Consider the following 21,875-nt stretch of genomic DNA (forward strand, 5'->3'; position numbering starts at 1 on the left):
CTTCGGCCGCCAAATCTCTACCTTCGGCCGCCGAACCTTCAGAACACAAACGCAAGTCCAGCCTCCGAAACTCAACTTAGGCAGCCGAAAATGCGCTCTATTGCACTATTTCCTTGTTCAAGAAGCCATATCCCAAGTTGCCATATTTGAGGGGCCAAATAAGGGAAATATCTTGAGATCCAAATCTTCAATATTCACATTCAATTATTGGATTTCAAGATCCCCCTTATTAAGGAAACAAGATCCAAAAATCACATGCTTCCTACTTAGTGCCATGCACATTCAAAATTCAAAAAGAGTCTCCCCCTTCCTTATTAGTGCATGGGCAGCCTCTTAACTCTTAAGGTAAAATCTTGAAGACCTAGGGCAGCAATTGAAAAGACCAAAGTGCCCCCACTTGCCTTCCATCACATGCAACTCGTTTTTGCCTCCATACATGCACAAACAAGGCACATGCAACACCAAGGGCACTTTGGACAGCCTCTAAAAGCCTCCTGGACTTCCATGAAACCCTAGGCAGCCTCTCAAGATCTATTTAAAGGCTTCAAGAAGACGAGAAGACAGCTTTTGATCCTCCCAAAATCGGTAAGGCCTCTCCAAGGCTCTCTCCACCTTAGTTCTTCATCTTTTGCTTTCTTTTCTTTTATTTTCTGTTTGGTTCAGCCATGAGTGGCTGAAACCCTCTTTCTAGTTGAAGTTTGGTTGAAACTAAGGTTTTTTAAAGGGTTGTGAGATCTGAACAGAAACTTTTGTCTTTGATTTTATTCAATATTCATGCAATTGTGCTTTGATTCCAAGATTGCTTTATTGTTTTGATCAAATTGTCCACTTGATTCTTGATTGCAAAGTTAATTGATTGTTGGATTAGGGTATTTGTTAGTCCGTAATTGCTGGAAATATTCTGTCCATAGAACACTTGGGGTAAAAACCCAAGGAATTGCATGATCTAACATCATCTCATGCGTTTGAGTAGTTAGGGTTTGGATCTTTCTTGTTCTTCATGCAATTGGCAATTGTTTTGATGCCTATGGCCCAATGACGTTCCTTGGCAATTTGTTGATTAGTAATTGATTAGAGGACGTTCCCTAATCAGTTTGTTCATAAGGAAAGACATGGTGGTGAGAAGCGTCTTCCACCCCCATAACCAACCTATTGAATCAATCAAGATAACCATGTTTCAATGATCAATCCAAACAATCAAAGTGGATCCATATCTTCAACTAGACTTTTCCCATATTGATTTCTCTCTTATTTTAGACTACTTACTGTTTTAATTGCTTTTATTAGTTGTTAATCAAATCATCTCAAAACCCCCATTTTACTTTTATTGCACTTGTTTCTCCTTCTCTTTGATTACTTGCTTTCACTTGTGCTTTCAACTAGTTCTATTGGTCTTGTTTGAGATAAATAAATAGGTATTCAATTCTCTGTAGATACGATCCTTCACCACTGTCTACAGTTGTAAATTGTAGGTAACCGAGAAGGTTATTTTTGACCGGCTTCGACAACCGCTCCTGTCAAAAATTGGCGCCGTTGCCGGGGAATTGATTTCACTTGTTTATTTATTTTTCTTTCATGACCAGATCTGAAAGTAGGGACACTCTGCCCTTTGATCCAGAAATTGAACGCACTCTCAGAAGGCTAGGAAAACAAGCCTCAAACGCAGAACCTTCTGCCTAACCTTCGGCCGCCGAAAGTCATCAACATTCGACCGCCGAAAGTCCTGTACTCCAGCAATCAACTTTTGCACCAATGGCAGAACCTCAAGCACCAGCTGCTGCCCATAATGGACATGCTGCCAAGGCCAGATAATTCAAGAAAATCCAGCAAATAGGCCACAAGCACAAAGGGAAAGAACCATGAGGGAGTTAGCAACCCCTATAGGTGATTATGCTCCACTTTGCATCACCTATCCGCCTCTTACAGTTCCCTTTGGACTGAAATCAGGTTTGATTCATCAGCTCCCTAAATTTAGAGGTTTGCAAAATGAAAATCCACATAAGCACTTAAAAGAATTTAAAATTATTTGCTCATCCATGAGACCGCAAGGGATCTCTGAAGATCATGTTAAACTAAGAGCTTTCCCTTTTTCATTAGATGACCATGCTAAGGATTGGTTATTTTATTTGCCACCTGGATCTATAACTTCTTGGGATGATATGGTCCAAGCCTTTTTGGACAAATACTTCCCACCATCTAAATCAATTGGCATAATAAGAGAAATCACTAGCATAAGACAAAAACCAACTGAAGACTTATATGATTATTGGGAAAGGTTTGAAAGACTATGTACAGGTTGTCCACAACATGATATGTCGGACAAAGCCCTCATCCAGTTCTTCTATGGAGGATTGATTCCATCAGAAAGGAAACTCATAAATGTAGCCTGTGGAGGATCTATCCTAGACAAGAAACCTAGGGAGATGAAGGAACTAATATCCAATCTTGCAGCTTCATCCAAGCAATATGAAGAAGAAGAGCAAACGCAAAGAGGAATCTATGAGGTAAGAACATCCTCTGTTGAATCTCAAATCTCAAAACTAACTTCTCTTGTGGAAAAGATCGCCCTTAGCCAGGTCCAACAAATGCAAGCAATCCCACCACCTAGGCCATGTGAGATCTGTGCTCATGTAGGACACCCAACTGATCAATGTCCCACACTCCAAGAAGATCACCACCAAGTCAACGCTATTGGAGGGTACAACAACCAGCCTAGGCATGATCCATACTCCAATACATACAATCCAGGTTGGAGAGACCATCCCAATTTCAGTTATGGAAGGGCCAACAATAGTCAGAACTACCAAATTCTCCAAAGAAATCAAGCTCAACCAGCACCTTGAAATCCAAATTAGAACCTTGAGAAGATCATGCAAACAATGATGGAGACAATGGTCAATACCATGCAAGGCGTGCGATAAGAGATAGGCCAACTGGCTGCATCCATCGGCATATCTGAATCTCAAGGTAAGCTCCCTTCTCAAATTGAAACTAATCCTAGACAAAATGTCAGTGCCATTACTTTGAGAAGTGGAAAAGAGCTTCAAGAGGCCAAGATTGATGAAAGAACACCTCCTACACAATCCGAAAGGGAAATCTGTGCGCAAGAACCAACTGCAGAAGAGCACATTGCGCGAAGACCCATCCCGAAGGCCACTCCTGCGCAAACTGAAGTCCCCCCTACGTAAAGAGCTTATCCGAAAGTAAGTTTCCACATTCCACCTCCTTTTCCCAAGAGATTTGAAAGAACACAAAAAGAAAAAGAAGAAAAGGAGATTCTTGACACTTTCAGAAAAGTGCAAATCAATATACCTCTGCTAGATGCTGTTAAGCAGATTTTCAGGTACGCTAAATTTCTGAAGGAACTTTGCACTAATAGAAGGAAGCTTGCAGAAAGAGAAAAAGTAAGTGTAGGTGAGGTAGTGACTGCTGTCATTAAAAGGGAACTCCCCACCAAATGCAAGGACAAAGGTATGTTTGCTATCTCTTGCAAGATTGGGAATGTTGGTATAAAGAAAGCCATGTGTGATCTTGGTGCATCTATTAATGTCATGCCTCTCTCCATCTATAAATCTCTAAATCTCTAAATGCATGTGCACTAAAAGAAACAAGAGTTGTGATACAATTGGCTGATAGATCTGTGGTATACCCCATAGGTGTTCTTGAAGATGTCTTAGTCCAAGTAGATGAACTTGTCTTTCCTGCTGATTTTTATGTGATTGATACTAAGGAAGATAGTTGCAATACTAGTTCTGACATTCTTCTTGGACGTCCCTTCTTGAGTACTGCTAGAACTAAAATTGATGTGCATGATGGTACTCTTACCATGGAGTTTGAAGGGGAGGTAATCAAGTACAATGTTTATGATGCCATGAAATATCCTCATGATATGTCCCCTGTTTATGGTCTTGATATTATTGATTATTTGAGCCAAGATGTGTTTAACGAAAATCAAGATTCTGTTTTAGATGATGATCTTTGCAGGATTGAAAACCTGAAACTAAAAGAAATAATCTGCAGCATTCAGCAAGTTGAGATCAAGCAGACAGAAGATCTTCGGCCGCCGAACTTAGCCCACTTTCGGCCGCCGAACCCCACTGCCATTCAGACACCACCTTCTGTCGCACCACTTGAGCAAGACATCGCGCGGAAAGAAGACATTCTTCGGCCGCTGAACATCTTTCGGCCGCCGAACCTCACTGACTTGCGGAAGTCGAATCCATAGCCAAAGCTCATTCCGAAAACTGAAGAACTTCGGTCGCCGAACCCAGCACCTTTTCGGCCTCCGAATCTCCCCCAACAGAATCCACCGCAAGCATGCCTTCCTGAATCTGAAGAAACCAAGGAAGACCTCCTTGAACAAATCTTCCTTGCTCAGTCCAATGAGCCATGGTACGCCGATATGGTAAACTACTTGGCCACAGGTAACTTACCTTCTGATATGCCCAAGCACACTAAATATAAAATAAAAAAAGATGCCAAATACTATGTTTGGGATGAGCCATATTTGTGGAAACATTGTGCTGACCAAATGATAAGAAGATGCATTCCTGATCAAGAAATAGCCTCTGTACTTACTTTTTGTCATTCATATAGTTGTGGAGGACACTTTGGTCCAAGGAAAACTGCTCACAAGATACTTGAAAGTGGCCTATTTTGGCCCACCATGTTTCGAGATGCCTTTCTATTTTGCAGGACATGTGCTAGGTGTCAACAAACTGGAAATTTGAGCAAAAGAAATCAAATGCCACAAAATCCCATCATGGTCTGCGAGGTATTTGATGTTTGGGGCATAGACTTCATGGGACCATTCCCACCATCCTTTGGATACACTTATATTATCCTTGCAGTGGATTATGTATCCAAGTGGGTGGAGGCTAGAGCAACTAAGACTGATGATGCCAAGGCAGTGGTGGACTTTGTAAAGACCCACATCTTTGCTAGACATGGAGTACCAAAAGCAATCATCAGTGATAGAGGGACCCATTTTTGCAATAGGGTTGTGGAAAGCCTTCTTAGAAAACACAATGTCATCCACAGAACATCCACAGCCTACCACCCTCAGACAAATGGACAAGCTGAAGTGTCCAACAGAGAAATCAAAGCTATCCTTGAAAAGACAGTTTCTCCCAACCGAAAGGATTGGAGCTTAAGATTAGAGGATGCCTTATGGGCCTACAGAACAGCCTACAAGACCCCCATAGGTATGTCTCCTTATAGACTTGTCTATGGGAAAGCTTGTCACCTCCCAGTTGAGCTTGAGCACAAGGCATATTGGGCTGTAAAGAATTGCAACATGGACCTCAAAGAAGCTGGCCACCATCGCAAGTTACAACTGCAAGAGCTTGAGGAAATAAGACGAGATGCATATGAGAACTCTTGGAACTACAAAGCAAAGACCAAAGCCTCCCATGACAATCATCTTTCAAGAAAGCAATTTGAGGTTGGTGATAAAGTCTTGCTCTTTGACTCTCGTTTCAAACTGTTTCCAGGAAAGCTACGGTCTAGATGGATTGGACCATTCATTGTAGAACATGCCTACCCACATGGAGCTGTAGACATCAAAAGCATGGAAACTGGAAAAATCTTCAAAGTGAACGGCCATCGTCTGAAGCCATACTTTGAAGGATTCGCAGTACAAGTGGTGGAAGAAGTTCCACTACAACATCCTTCTGCCTAAAGGATCATGCCAAGCACACCACACCCTAGGGAAGTACTCAGTTTCTTTTGTTCTCTTATTCTCTTCTTCTCCTCTCCTCTTCTCTCTTCTTTTACATTGAGGACAATGCATGATTTAAGTGTGGGGGTGCATATCTCTTCTCTTTTCTTCTTCTTCTCCTCCTCTTCTTCTTCCCTTCCCTTCTTCTGCGAATTTCTCATGCTTTCAGATTGCAAAATTTTTTCTTTTTCCTTTCAGTTTTAAGTTAATTAGCCACAGTTAAATTTTAATTTGTTTATGCTTTCAATAAAACACACACAACCACAACCTTCTTCTTCTTCTTTTTGTTTTGCTCTACTCAAACTGATGAACTATGTTAGATGAGTCTTCCTTTCCATGACCCCATTGATGTGAAAACTCTTTAAACTTATGTTGAATCAATTGCAGTGAGTTGTATTCATGTTTGAGAATTGCCTTTTGAATTGAATCTTTGAGTTTGCCATGGTGAAAAATGTATTGATGACCCTCAATTGATTGAGAATAAATTAAAATTGTGTGAATGAACTTAATATGACTTGATTTAGCAATTGGTGTTGAGTTGCCCAAATCATTGAGAGAAAGAAAATTCAGCAAAGGCAAAGCCCTCAAAAGCACAAAACAAGAAAATATTCCAATGGTCAAAAAGACTATGAAAAGAGCTAGTAGCCACTTGGAAAGGTGATCAACTGAGTAACTGGGGGTGGGTATCACAAATATGTACCTTCACGTCAAAAGGTTGGTGATCTTTTCAAGCAAAATCAAAGTGCAAGAAGCCTGAATAGAGTACTTCAAGGTAAGGGCAAGTCAATCCAAAAGCTAGAAAAAGTCTTAACAAATTAATGTGCATGATCTCTCTTGAGGAAAACAAATCCTAGCCATGGTAAGCAAAGGGAAACAAGGAAAGGAGGAAAGTAATCTTCATGCATATATTCTTCACTGCAATGATTCAAAATAGGTATCTTGAGTATGAGCTTAAGTGGAAATAAGGATCTAGAGCTAAGGAAGACTTATTTGACTATGTTTATTTGCTTGAGGATAAGCAAAAGCTTAAGTGTGGGGGTATTTGATAGAGCATATTTTAGTCCATATTTTCATGATCTTATTGATGTTTATTTGCACCTATTCTACCTAATTTTGTGGTTTTAATCATGTTTTGCAAGTATTAGGTGTGAAGAAACAATTTGGAGAAAATGCTCTTAAAAATGCCAAAAGAAGCCAAAATTAGAGAAGCAACCTTCGGAGGCAACTTTCGGAAGCCAAAAATCAGTCACCTTCGGCGGCAACCTTCGGCGGCCGAAAGAGGACTCCAGAGATGAAAGTCCACTACCTTCGGCCGCCGAATCTCTACCTTCGGCCGCCGAACCTTCAGAACACAGATGCAAGTCCAGCCTCCGAAACTCAACTTAGGCAGCCGAAAATGCGCTCTATTGCACTATTTCCTTATTCAAGAAGCCATATCCCAAGTTGCCATATTTGAGGGGCCAAATAAGGGAAATATCTTAAGATCCAAATCTTCAATATTCACATTCAATTATTGGATTTCAAGACTCCCCTTATTAAGGAAACAAGATCCAAAGATCACATGCTTCCTACTTAGTGCCATGCACATTCAAAATTCAAAAAGAGTCTCCCCCTTCCTTATTAGTGCATGGGCAGCCTCTTAACTCTTAAGGTAACATCTTGAAGACCTAGGGCAGCAATTGAAAAGACCAAAGTGTCCCCACTTGCCTTCCATCACATGCAACTCGTTTTTGCCTCCATACATGCACAAACAAGGCACATGCAACACCAAGGGCACTTTGGACAGCCTCTAAAAGCCTCCTGGACTTCCATGAAACCCTAGGCAGCCTCTCAAGATCTATTTAAAGGCTTCAAGAAGACGAGAAGACAGCTTTTGATCCTCCCAAAATCGGCAAGGCCTCTCCAAGGCTCTCTCCACCTTAGTTCTACATCTTTTGCTTTCTTTTCTTTTATTTTCTGTTTGGTTCAGCCATGAGTGGCTGAAACTCTCTTTCTAGTTGAAGTTTGGTTGAAACTAAGGTTGTTTAAAGGGTTGTGAGATCTGAACAGAAACTTTTGTCTTTGATTTTATTCAATATTCATGCAATTGTGCTTTGATTCCAAGATTGCTTTGTTTTTTTGATTAAATTTGCCACTTGATTCTTGATTGCAAAGTTAATTGATTGTTGGATTAGGGTATTTGTTAGTCCGTAATTGCTGGAAATATTCTGTCCATAGAACACTTGGGGTAAAAACCCAAGGAATTGCATGATCTAACATCATCTCATGCGTTTGAGTAGTTAGGGTTTGGATCTTTCTTGTTCTTCATGCAATTGGCAATTGTTTTGATGCCTATGGCCCAAGGACGTTCCTTGGCAATTTGTTGATTAGTAATTGATTAGAGGACGTTCCCTAATCAGTTTGTTCATAAGGAAAGACATGGTGGTGAGAAGCGTCTTCCACCCCTATAACCAACCTATTGAATCAATCAAGATAACCATGTTTCAATGATCAACCCAAACAACCAAAGTGGATCCATATCTTCAACTAGACTTTTCCCATATTGATTTCTCTCTTATTTTAGACTACTTACTGCTTTAATTACTTTTATTAGTTGTTAATCAAATCATCTCAAAACCCCCCTTTTACTTTTATTGCACTTGTTTCTCCTTCTCTTTGATTACTTGCTTTCACTTGTGCTTTCAACTAGTTCTATTGGTCTTGTTTGAGATAAATAAATAGGTATTCAATTCTCTGTGGATACGATCCTTCACCACTGTCTACAGTTGTAAATTGTAGGTAACCGAGAAGGTTATTTTTTACCGGCTTCGACAACCGCTCCTGTCAACGAGGACCCAGAGTTGATGAAAATTGCCAAGACTGTTCAGTCAGGCAACAGTGCAGAATTCAGATTTGACAGTAAAGGGATCCTTCGCTATGGGAGTCGACTTTGTGTACCAGATAGTAGCAGTCTGGAGGAAGACATTATGAGGGAAGCTCATAATGCAAGGTATAGTATTCACCCAGGAGCCACCAAGATGTATCAGGATTTGAAGAGGGTCTATTGGTGGCCAGCCATGAAAAAAGAAGTGGCGCAGTTGGTGACAGCCTGTGAGGTTTGTCAAAGGGTGAAATTAGAACATCAAAAGCCGGCTGGAATGCTTAACCCACTGTCGATTCCAGAATGGAAATGGGAGAACATAGCTATGGATTTTGTAGTGGGCTTACCGGCAGCGTCCAATAGGATAGACTCCATATGGGTGATTGTGGACAGACTCACGAAATCTGCTCATTTCATTCCAGTTAGGAGTAACTATTCTGTGGATAAGTTGGCACAGGTATATCTGGATGAGATAGTGAGATTACATGGAGTTCTAGTATCTATAGTCTCAGACAGAGGACCTCAGTTCACCTCCAGGTTTTGGCGAAGTCTGCAGAGTGCGATGGGCACAAGGTTGGATTTTAGCACAGCTTTCGATCCGCAGACTGATGGACAATCAGAGAGGACCATCCAGACCATTGAGGATATGCTCAGAATGTGTGTGTTAGACTTTGGCGGTTCTTGGAGGCAACATCTACCTCTGGTGGAGTTTGCCTACAATAACAGTCATCATGCTAGCATCGAGATGGCTCCTTATGAAGCGTTGTATGGGAGGAAGTGCAGATCACCTGTTTGCTGGGAAGAGGTAGGAGAAAAAGCTCTTGCAGGGCCAGAGTTAGTAGAGATTACCAGTAGAACAGTGCCTATGATCAGAGAGAGGATCAGAACAGCTCAGAGTAGACAGAAAAGCTATGCGGACGTTCGCAGGAAACTGTTAGAGTTCCAGGAGGGTGATTGGGTATTGCTGAAAGTGTCTCCAATGAAAGGAGTGGTTCGTTTTGGAAAGAAGGGTAAGCTAGCTCCTCGGTACATTGGACCCTTTGAGATTTTGTAGAGGATCAGCAATGTGTCTTATAAGCTGGATTTACCTACTGCGATGGAGAGAATTCACCCGGTATTTCATGTTTCTATGTTACGGCAATTTGTGTCAGATCCGGGTCAGGTTATTAGTGAGCCTGATGTGGAGGTCCTTGGCGATCTCACCTATATAAAGCAGCCAGTACGGATTCTTGACACACAGATCAGACAGCTAAGGAACAAAGAGATTCCGATGGTGAAAGTCCTGTGGAACCACCATAATCTAGAAGAGTGTACCTGGGAGATGCGGGAGTCTATGCTCCAACAGTATCCATATCTGTTTTGAGGTTAGTTTCCTCCTTTTTCTATGTTTATATGTTTATTTTAGGAACATTCAGGGACGAATGTTCTTAAGGGGGGGAGAATGTAATACCCGGCTAGAGTTCGGCATCGGAATTCCTGTCGTCCGGTGGAATCCAGGATGTTGGAATTCTCTAGAAGGGTAAGATTTATGTTTTTTTAAAGTAATGTAGTATGTGTTATTGTTTTTAAGCTAAAATGAAAAGAGTTTTTGCAAGAAAAGAACCAAGGCAGAAAAGCCAGGTTCGGCCGCCGAAGGTGACATTCGGCCGCCGAACTTGCATGGCCTTCGGTTTCACGATAGGCCGCCGAAGGTGGTCTGGCCAGCCACCTATAAAAGGCCCTCAGTCGGTTGAAAGGATAAGAATGAGTTTATCTTTTCACTTCTGAGGTGAGACCTGTCTTCCTTCAGTTTTATTCATGTTTTCATTAAATCTTGCTAAGATTTGATTGATGTTTATGTTATTTTGAAGGTTTTGAGCTAAAAACACAAAGTTGTGAATTTTGGAGAGTTTGAAGGAGAGTTGCTCCAAAACTCCACGTTAGGATCGTTCATCTTCTTGGTTTCAAGAGGTAAGTGAAGATCCTGAACTTGTTTTCATGATTTATGGAAGATTTGTAAGGTTTTGGGGGAGAGTTGCATGATTAGGGTAAAATAGAGTTTTTTTGATGTTTTTGTGAGAAAAGCTTGTATATGTGTTATATGTTTTGTGTTGTTGGGATTTTAAGGTAGTTTCTGACCCCTTTGAGCATATACTTGGGTGTATGCATGTTGAGGAGTTGAGGTGTTTGAGTTGGAGGAAGATTGGTGCGTTTTGGCGTAAGGCAGAGCAAGGTTCTGCCTTGCTGATAAACCCAGCTTCGGCCGCTGAATGTGCTGAGGAGGTGGCTTCGGTTGCCTAAGCTTGCCCCCGAGCCTTTGGACTTTCGGCTCTGGAGGGGAGTTTCGGCCGCCGAAGATGCCCCCGAAGGTTAGAGACTTTCGTCTCTGGAGTGCCTTTCAGCCTCCGAAACTTGTCCCCGAAAGGGTTCGGCTGCCGAAAGTTGAGATTCGGTCGCCGAAGGTGCATGAGTTTCGGCTCTGGAGAGGACTTTCGGCTGCCGAACCTGCTGCCGAAAGTGTCCTGTCCAGCCTTCCTTTGCATGCTTTGCATGGATGTTTGAGTGAGTTTAAGGGGATTCTTGGGGAGTTTAATAGAGTTGTTCATAAGCTAGTTTGGTCCCTCATTTGAGTTTATCTGTGTCTATACAGACCAGAGGAACCAGAGAGAGCAGTAGTGAGTACTGCTCCAGCGTTTACAGAGCCTGCAGAGTCAGTCCAGATAGCCAGAGGTGAGTGGAACTAACCTTAATACTCGTTTTAATTGAGACATTGAATGCTTTTAGCATATTTCATGCACCATAATTATGCCATAGGGTGCTTGCATTAGAATTCACAAAGATGTTGCATTGCATACTTATTTGTTAATGTGGGTGAATGCTGAATGATCCAATAGTTCCAGACAGGAAGTCCAGGACCCCATTCTACGGCCTGGAAAGTAGAGTAAAGTCCAGGACCCCATTCTACGGCCTGGTAGGTATAGTAAAGACCAGGTGCCCAGTCTATGCCCTGGCAAATGGTAAGTACAGGTGTTATATACACGTATACATATACAGTACAGGAAGACCAGGACCCCAGTCTACGGCCTGGCACGGAACAGTTACTGGGACTATGTGGTGACAGGTTTACCCTTGATGTGGCTTGTTTGTGATGTGATGCATTCCATAAGATCATGTGGTAATGACTTGTTTTACTGTTCTACTCACTGGGCTATAGAGCTCATCCCACTCCCTTAACCCCAGTCTTGCAGGTTCAGTGTACAGGGGAAGTCCAGCAGAGTACAGAAAGAGAGAAGAGTTTTGTAATAGAATATTATGGACATGTAACATTAAAGAGATGTAACAGTTGTGTATAAAGTTAGAATTGTGCTTGACTTAGTTCTTTTTGTGTTGTAAATCTTTTGTATACATGGTCTGTTTATATAACTGTTTTACAGAGTATGTGAAAAACCAGGCTTAACAGATATGAATTAACCCATCTAGAGCAAGCTCTAGTTAGGGGTACAGAGTACAGAGATAGTGCATGCACAGGTTAAGTCTTGGTCCAAAGAAAAGTTTTTATTTTCACAGAAAATGTATGACCATGTATGAAATTTTACAGGTACTCAGAGAGTATAGCAGGCTTGCTATGGGTTCTGGCGGCCTTAAGCCGATCTGAATCCTAGCGCCGGTGACGGTCCATTTTGGGGTCGTTACAACCACTTTACGACAAAAGATGCCATAAACAATACCCCAACCTTCGCCTAAACTTCTCAAGCTTTCGCTGCGCATTCTGATCCTTACTCTTCTCTCTTCATCTTTACTAAACTGGCTTCTTCTCTAACTCTCAACAGGTAGTACCCGAATCTCGGATCTCTCTTGGAAAACAACCAGCTCTTACTAGTTGTTCCAATAGATCATCGATCCTGCATGGAATTACCTGTCCTTGGTAGTGACCTTAGCTCAACCGCTTACAGTCGTTACACGGTCTCAAGGATCCATCCTACTATTCCCACAATCACACTGGAACACTCTAGGGTGAGGCACTAGGTCGGATAAAACCCTTGTCTACCAACTCTAGCAACTACTCTTTCGGCTTCTACTATCTCAATCTGCAGGTGCCATCCTGTAGGGAAGAATAGAAATGGTTCTGAATCCAGACACCACTCCTAGTCCAAACTCTATCTCTCTAATAGATGGTAAACCTGACAGCTCGTCCGGAAAAACTGCTAAGAACTCTCGTTCAAACAACAGACACTGAGGCTGGTTCCCTGATCTAACTACTAAACTCTCAACAAGAGCTAGAAACCCTCTGACAATCTCTCCTGAGTAATCTATGAGCCTGTAGGGCTGGCCTCAAACCTCTAGGCACCTCTACTCTATCCCCTCAAAGGACAACCTCTGATCTATCCTAACCTCTGAACTCTCCTACCTTGTCTCTGCAGACTCAGGTAGCACTACGAGTAGCTAGCCAATCCACCCCTAGAATGACATCAAACAGTCAACTCTAGAACCATAAGGTCAGCTGGAAGGCATTTACTCACAACAAACTCTGAACTATACTAACAGACTAACTCTGCTACAGATGGATCACACTCAGGTCTACTGACCCAAAGAGGACACTCTAAGCCCAGAAGTTATCACTATCAACCCACCCTCACTACGGCTCACTAAACAACAAGGAAAGAGAAACACTAGGGTTCACAAAAATATACACATCAGAACACTCAAAAGTGAGCATACCTGGCACCACTGTGTTCGATGTGTCTGCCTTTTGCTGAGCCTGTTTGAAGATCCGAGCCGGAGCTGACGGACCTTCTCCACGGGAACCCTCAGAAGAAAAAGCTAACCTTCTTCCTCTGCCTCGACCTCTGTCCTGAGACACTGCTGGAGCTACTGGCTGAGCCTCTCTACCTGAAGCTAACCGCTGAGACTGTGCTACTCGGGGTGCAGTAGGACACTCACGTGCTATGTGTCCTTCCTATCTGCACCTAAAACAAGCTGTTGTCCCATAACGGCAGGCTCCCTTGTGTGGTCTTCCACACCTCCTACATCTTGAACTGTCTATGCCAGAGCTTGAACCAGCACCACAATCCAAACGAGCCTTCAACCTCTTCCAAAACTTATTTTTCTTCCCCCTCAGGGTTCTGCCCCACTTCTTACATCTTGTGGCGGCTGCACTCAGGGTGGGGGAATCAATTCCTTCTGAACCTGAGATTCTGAAATCTTGAGTCCGAGCACCTTCTTGAAACTCTCCCATGCCTTCTTCAAGCATGTTCTCATCCAGATCTCTAATCTTCTGCACATCCATTTCTAGTTCTCTCCTGTCTACAGACATTCTCCTTAGATCCATTCCTTCTCTGCTTTCATCAAAAGACCTTCCAGGGTCCCTTGATGTTCCCCCTTTACCGACTCCACACGACTATGGGGGAAAGGTAGCCATATCTTCCCTCTCAGACGGAACTCCAGTCGATTCCACAGATCGACGAGCACCTCACATCCTAACTCCTCTGAAGAACAACACACAAGAGTACAAGCATTAGAAATCATACGGTTCAGATAGAAACACATGAACCTGCACACATATCATATCATTAATGCACATGCATAAAATCATGGCATTTCACATCATCATACAAGACAGGACTCAACATCCTATCCTAGTGGACATGATTTTCCTATTGTGCTTGCCCGTCTATGACCTCTCAAACAACCTCCTTCCGATGTGGAATATCTCTACTCCTTGAGCATCTTTGCTCAACACACCGTACTTATGAGGCCCTATGCTCTGATACTAATCTGTAACAGCCCGAAAACCGATACCCTACTGTAACGGCCCGAACCGCCACCGGGGCTAGGATCCAGGTCGGCTTAAGGCCGCCGAAACCCGTAGCAAGCCTACTAAACACTCTGTGTACCTGATAAATCCCATACATGATCAAATATAATCAACAATCCTGTAAAACTACCAGGCTTAACTACTACCACTCAGATATACAAATCTGAAATAGCACTCAGGGCCTATACCAATGACTACTGACCGCTGTGGGTCAAGGGATTGAAACCCTTTCTTCCCTCACAGTTGGGTCAAGGGATTGGAACCCTTTCTTCCCTCTCGGTTATGTTTCTGAGTCAAGGGATTGGAACCCTTTCTTTCCAAAACACAACCCACTGGCGTCTCATCAAACATGTCATACATTAAGCCTGATTCAATACATTTCTCATCAAGAAACGCAAAACAGGATCCATGCACAAAGGGATTAATCATACACCATACTAGGGCAAAGACACTAGGGTAAAGCACAACTCTATCCATTACCTGACAGTACATATCTATACATAACTTTACATACATTGCTTTAATTTACATCATGTCCACTATTCTATTACATAATCAAAACCTTAGCCATAACTTGACTCTTTACTCTTACTGCCTCTGACTTCCCATAGCTAACTCTGGCCCTGCAAAACTGGGGTTAAGGGAATGGGATGAGCTACTACAGCCCAGTGAGCAGAAATAATAAAAACAGTTCATTAATTACATGTTTTCATGAAATGCGCTACTGCACAAACATTTCACATATCAGATCGAACATGACCTCAAAACTCCCTCTGTCGGTGCCCGACCCCTAAAGGAGCTCTCACAGGTCACTACATGTCCTAGTGCCCGACCCCTCCTATAGAGCTAACACAGGTCTTATCTAGACATAACAAATTGTGGGCTATTGAAGTCGCCTGGGTCCAATCCACACCAACAGTAAATAATGCAATGCATTATAGTCGTGAGTCTAATGCAATCACCCTAGTACATATCATGATATCCATGATGCATGAAATATGCTAAAAGCATTTGATTTCTTAACATAAAAGATTAAGTTTAGTTCTACTCACCTCTGGCAGACGCTGGACCGACTCTGTACCAGCTAACCCTGATGTCTTCCTCGGACCCTCGGGTCCAATCCTACACAGGTGGACTCAGATGAGGTACCAAACATACCCTAACAACTCATAAACAACTCCTAAACAATTCCCCAAAAAAAACCCCCAAAACATCCTAGAAAAATCATAGAAATCATGCAAAGGAAGGCTGGACAGGGTACTTTCGGCGGCACATTCGGTGGCCGAATGCTCCCTCCAGAGCCGAAACTCATGCATGTTCGGCGGCACCTTCGGCGGCCGAACCTTCCCTCCAGAGCCGAAAGTCCAAACTTTCGGGGGCAGGTTTAGGCAGCCGAAACCACCTCCTCAAGGGGTTCGGCGGCCGAACATACCTTCGGCTGCCGAACCTGAGTTCATCCAGAACTCAGCCTCGTGCACAACCAAGCCTCCCAAACCTCCAAACTCCCAAAACATGCATCTAACCTCTCCAAAACATGCATAAATCCCTAACCAAGCACAAAGGAGCTTAAACCAAGCTTAAACTCCAACAAACCACCTCAAACACATCAAATATGCATAAAGGGTACATAAACCCTAATATGCACAACCATGCAAACTCATGCAAACATAACCATTTCCCTTCATAAAACTCATATAAAACACTATAAAACACAAGGATCTACACTTACCTCTTGAAGATCAAAGGCTGGTGTGACCCTAAACTTGAAGTTATGGAGATCCAAGCTCCAAAAGTCTCCAAGCTCTAAACTCTTCAAAACCAACATAAAACTTACTCAAAACTTGCTTAACTTTGACAGATTTGAAGAAAACCATGAAAACAATCCAAGGACAGCAAGAACTCACCTTTGTTAGTGAAAGGGAAGCAAATCTGATCCATTTCACCGACTGAGGGTCCTTTATAGGCGGCTGACCGCCTCTCCTTCGGCGGCCTAACTTGCATGCAAAACCATGCAACGTTCGGCAGCCGAACTTCTCCTTCGGTGGGCAAAACCATGCAATGTTCAGCGGCCGAACTTCTCCTTCGGCGGCCGAACCTGCACTTTGTCCCCTTGGTATTTTTCCTTCAAAACTCAATTCCTTTGCATTCAAAACCTCGAAATACTTAAAAACCTTTTAGAAAACCTATATTTTACCCTTCTACATACTCCGACATCCTCGAATTCCAGATTCCAACGGAAATTCCACCGGAAAGTAAGAATTCTGATGCCGGCGTCTCGCCGAATATTACAAGCATAGTTGCCCCTATCACAGATTACTTGAAGAAAAAGAGAGTGCAAATATTTGCATAGACTGAAGCTGCCAACAAGAGCTTTGAAGAGATTAAAGATAAGCTTACTTCTGCCCCTATTCTTACTCTATCCGATTTTGATAAACTGTTTGAGGTTGAATGTGATGCTTGTGGAGTTGGGATTGGTGGAGTGTTGTTACAATCTAAAAGGCCTATTGCCTTCTTTAGTGAGAAACTGAATGAAGTTAGAAAGAAGTGGTCTACTTATGAGCAGGAGCTATGTGTAATATTTCGGGCTTTTAAAACTTGGGAGCAGTATTTGATGGGGCAAGAGTTTATTATTCACACAGATCATCAATCTTTGATCCATTTTAAAACTCAAAAACATGTGAATAAGATGCATGCTCGATGGGCAGCTTACTTTGGAGCCTTTCATTATGTCATCAAACATAAGGCTGGCCATAGTAATAAGGTGGCAGATGCTTTGAGTAGGAGGGTTGCTCTGTTGATTACAGTTAATCAGGAGGTTGTAGGTTTTGAATTCCTAAAGGATTTGTATGCTACAGATGATGACTTTGCTGATATATGGGATAAGTCCAGACTCACCAGCCTACTGATGGGTTCTTGATACATGATGACTTTCTTTTTAAGGAGAACAGGTTATGCATTCCTCGATCTTCTTTGCAGGAAAAGCTGATTCGGGAGGTCCATGGAGGAGGTTTGAGTAGTCATTTGGGGTGTGACAACACTATTGCTGGGTTGGAGGAGCGTTTTTACTGGCCACAATTATAAAGGGATACAGGTTGAATGGTTCAGAAGTGCCCAGTGTGTCAAACTCAGAAAGGACATTCGCAGAATACAGGCTTATACACTCCACTGCCTATTCCAGCACATCCTTGGGAGGACTTGTCTATGGATTTTGTTCTTGGTCTTTCACGTACTTAACGTGGATCTGATTCTATTTTTGTTGTTATTGACAGTTTCTCCAAAATGGCGCATTTCATTCCTTGCAAGAAAACTAATGATGCTTCTAATGTAGCAAAATTATTTTTCCAAGAGATTGTTCGCTTACATGGTGTCCCTAAGACTATTACTTCTGACAGAGATGTGAAGTTTCTAACTCACTTTTGGGTGACTTTGTGGAAACGTTTTGGAACTGAACTTCGATATAGCAGTGTTGCACATCCCCAAACTGATGGACAAATTGAAGTGGTGAACCGCACATTTGCCAATCTTCTGCGCTGCATCTGCAGTAACAAGAAAATTGTTTGGGATCTTGCTCTTGCCCAAGCAGAATTTGCTTACAACAGTGCTGTCCATAGCTCCACAAAGATGTCACCATTTGCTATTGTATACAGGAAAGTCCCAGCGCATACAGTTGATCTTATTGCCTTTCCCACAGATTCTCACAACAGTATTGCAGCAAGCAACTTGGCAAAACAGCACGTGGATGTTTTCAAACAGGTACAACAATGCCTTAAAGAAGCCAATGACAAATATAAAGTTACGGCTGATAAACATAGGCGTTTCAAGTCCTTCAATGTCGGTGATTAAGTTATGGTGTATTTACGCAAAGAGCGTGGTGGAGGACAGAAAAAGCTTGATGCCAAAAATATTGGTCCATTTAGAATCATTTAGAAGATTAATGATAATGCCTATATTCTTGACCTCCCACATGAGATGAAAATTTCCAAGACATTTAACGTGGCGGATCTATTTCAATACTACCCTGTTGATGACAATTCGAGGTTGAGTTCTTTGCAAGTGGAAGGGAATGACATCGAGCAATTAGTTTTGGACTTTACGGCAGACTTGGACCGGTTCTAACTTTTGCTGCTGATGTCTGATAGAGACCCACGATACCTTTTCGAAAAGGGAATTTTGAGATGTATGACTTTCAAAAGTGTGACGAGGGCCGCAGGCTTGGTCACAAAGTTCAATATGAAAATCCAATCGTTCGGGGGGTCAATTTTGCATTTTAATTAATTTTTTAGATATTTTAAGTATTTTCTTAATTTTGCATATTAGGATTTTGTTTTTTATTATAAATAGTCTCCCTTGACTATTAGAAACTCACTTTTCCATTTTTGAGAAATTTCAATAAGACTTTTAGTTTTCTAACCTATCTTTTTTCTTATTTCGTCTTAACCAAACGATATTCGTTAAAACTCCTGACGGAATTTAAATAGTCCTTTAACAATAACTTTTTTAAAAAAATTATTTTTTTAAATTTTGAGAATCCTATTAATCCAACTAAATTTTTTATACATAAATTTATTAAATTTTTATTTTGATATTACAATTAAATAATAAAAAAAATAAATTAATTTCTTAAAAAATATTTTAAAAAAGCGCTTTCATGCTACTTTTTAAAATCATTAAAAGTAAATATATTTTTATTATTTTGTTCTTAATTATAAATACTATTAATCTACATTTAAACAAGCCTTTAATTTATATTTATAATTAGGTGAAAGACTGACGTGTAAAAGTTTTTTCAAATAAAGAAAAAAAATTGATATAATCAATTTTTTTTTGAAATAATCAATTTCAATTAATTTAAATTAAAATTTAATTAGAAATCTTTTAAATTAATAATAATAACCTTGCAAAATCCAACTATTTTTTTCAGATGAAGATCACCAAAATATTTTTTAATATAATTTCAATTCGAATATTTCTAAATGATAATTAAATAGGAAAACAATTACACTGAACTCTAAATTTCTTTCTTTCTTTTTTTAATAAAATTTTCCAAATACATTTCAAAACAAAAAAAAAAAAAAAAGACATTCTATCAAAAGCAAAAAAAAAAAAATCAACTGAGCCAACTTTAACTTTTTATATTGCTAAAAAAGGGGAAAAAAAACCTAAAAATAATACTAAAGAGAGATTATGCCCATTTGGCTAGCAAGGACATACAACCCATACCAACAAGAACAGAAATGCTAGCACCAAGCTGCAACCTAAAATTGGATTGAAATTTAGGTTTCATAAAATCTTCAGCGAGCAGATCAACAAGTGCCAAGTATATTAATATCCCAGCAGCTGCTGAATTCAATACTCCTTCCACTATTAGAGCTGTTGGACTATTCTCATTATAACTTTGTGTTATTCCCATCCCTATTCCTATTCCAATTGGTGTTGTCAATGAGTAAAATATCACCATTACCACCATTGATTGAGCTTTGAATTTTGCCTGCATAAAAATTTTCCTTTCAATATTAGCACAACCCTTTTGTTATCCAATAAATTTTTTTTATTTTTGTTTCTATGATTTTTAAAAATTTATTTATCTACTTTCACAGTTCAAATATATTTGCTAAAAGAATTTTGAAGTTAAAATGTAAGAATGTTTAACTTAGCTTGAGAAAAGAAATGAACCTGAGAAATGCATCCACCAAGACCCATGCCTTCAAAGAATTGATGGAAAGTCAGTGCTGCTATTAAGGGTTTGATTGTGTTGATGCTTTCTGAAACTCCCAATGATATCCCAATTATCACTGAATGAACCAAAATTCCCAACTCCAATACCTTCTCAACCAGCAGAAAACGCATCAATAACAATGGAATATAATAGAAACAGAAAAGTACTTGCTTAAACTGAGCCCACGTTTCAATTAAACTAATATGTCTGAAATTCATAAAATTTATATATTTATATTACAGGTCTATATGAACTCGATCCATATGAATCGATCTAGATAAAATTTATTCTAAAAATATATTAATGTACAACATAAACAAATCAATCACAAAATAAAAAAACTTCTCTAAAATCCTATTCATAATGAATTTTCATGGAGTTTAATATGAATACGATCTAAATAATAATTTTTTGACAGACACATCGATCCCTGAACTACTAGTCTAATGACAATTGCAGTAATGATGTTTATGTTCACATACCTGTGATACAATTCTATGCCTGAAATGACTAGACGTCGAAGAAGCATCTGTAATTAAGGCAGAGCCATGAGCATGGCCATGGGAGGCATGGGTATGAACATGGACATGTCCCTCATGCTTTCTTTCCATCTCTTCATTTCCACTCACAGGCAAAGCCTTTTCAAAATGCAACCTTCTATAATAACTGGTAGCAAATGAATCGATCATCATTGTCATAACTGCAGACACCATTGCTACGAAACCTGCAAATGGGAACTCACTCCATGGCTTTTCGTTAAGACAAGGGCTTGTTAAGCTCTTGTATGCATCTGGGAATATGTGAACAAACCCGGTTGAGAGAATCACACCAGCAGAAAAGGCCTTTATGAGGAAGAAAAAACTCTTTTCTGGGTTTAAAGGTGAAATTTTCTTGCCAAAAATTGGGATAGTAACACCAAGTGCACTTGCGATGAGAATGGAGGAAATTGCCACCAGCTTATATCTGATCGTCTTGGTCTTGTCATTCTCTTCTGGGTCTTGATCACATGTGCACTCTGAATATGCTAAAAGAGGAAGACAAAGAAGAGAAAGAGGAAAGGAAAGGGAAACAATGGAGGAAAGATTCTTCATAGCTAGAGAGAGAGAGTGATGGAGAGGTGGAGGCGTTGATGGGGTTTTTAAGGAGGAGTTGCAGAAGAGTGAGCGGAGGAAGTCAAAGGAAGGGAATGGAAAGAAATATAAAAATGGCGACATGTGTTTGCATGAAGAGTGAGAATGGCTTGGTAGAGAGAAGACAAGTGTATCATTGTATAAATAAATGACGACATTATGAGTTAATACAGAGTTTTAATTGCATTCAAAATCTTAATTAGATTTCTCAACCTCTATCGCTATCGCTATCTCTCTCTTTTGGTTGGCTTAATAAGGAAAATGCGTAAGAAAATACTTTTGTGATTGAGGTGAGATTTTTTTTAAAGAAATCTCAGATACAAAAGTGTAATGAATAGAATTCCATTCAAAAACTGATAGTTTTGTTGACGGAAAAGCAGGTGAGATTTCTTTTTTATTATTTTAATGTGCTATTAATCAACTAATTATATATATATATAATTATTAAAAATATATATTTGTACGAGTATTAATTTTTAACTATTAATTATATATAAAAATATATTTATTTTAATACATTAATTAATGATTAAATACCTATGTTTTTTTAGCATGTATATATAAAATAAGATAAATGAATATTTAAGATTTTAAAGAAAATGTTACCGAAAAATAATTTAAATATATTAATACATATAATTTTGAGAAATAAAAAT

General features: G+C 40.3%; 1 protein-coding gene across 1 annotated transcript; it reads right to left on the reverse strand.

Annotated features, from left to right (window-relative positions):
- Positions 1 to 19,485: 19,485 nt before the first annotated feature.
- Positions 19,486 to 21,229, reverse strand: LOC110604183 (zinc transporter 1). Its single transcript, XM_021742313.2, has 3 exons — positions 20,572 to 21,229; positions 20,047 to 20,196; positions 19,486 to 19,861 (listed from the first exon to the last, which is right to left on the reverse strand). The coding sequence occupies exons 1-3, from the start codon at positions 21,178 to 21,180 to the stop codon at positions 19,556 to 19,558; spliced, it is 1,065 nt and encodes a 354-aa protein (XP_021598005.1). The 5' UTR covers positions 21,181 to 21,229; the 3' UTR covers positions 19,486 to 19,555.
- Between the last annotated feature and the right edge of the window lie 646 nt (positions 21,230 to 21,875).

This window comes from Manihot esculenta, chromosome 16 (assembly GCF_001659605.2).
Source record: "Manihot esculenta cultivar AM560-2 chromosome 16, M.esculenta_v8, whole genome shotgun sequence".
NCBI classification, from domain to species: Eukaryota; Viridiplantae; Streptophyta; class Magnoliopsida; order Malpighiales; family Euphorbiaceae; genus Manihot; species Manihot esculenta.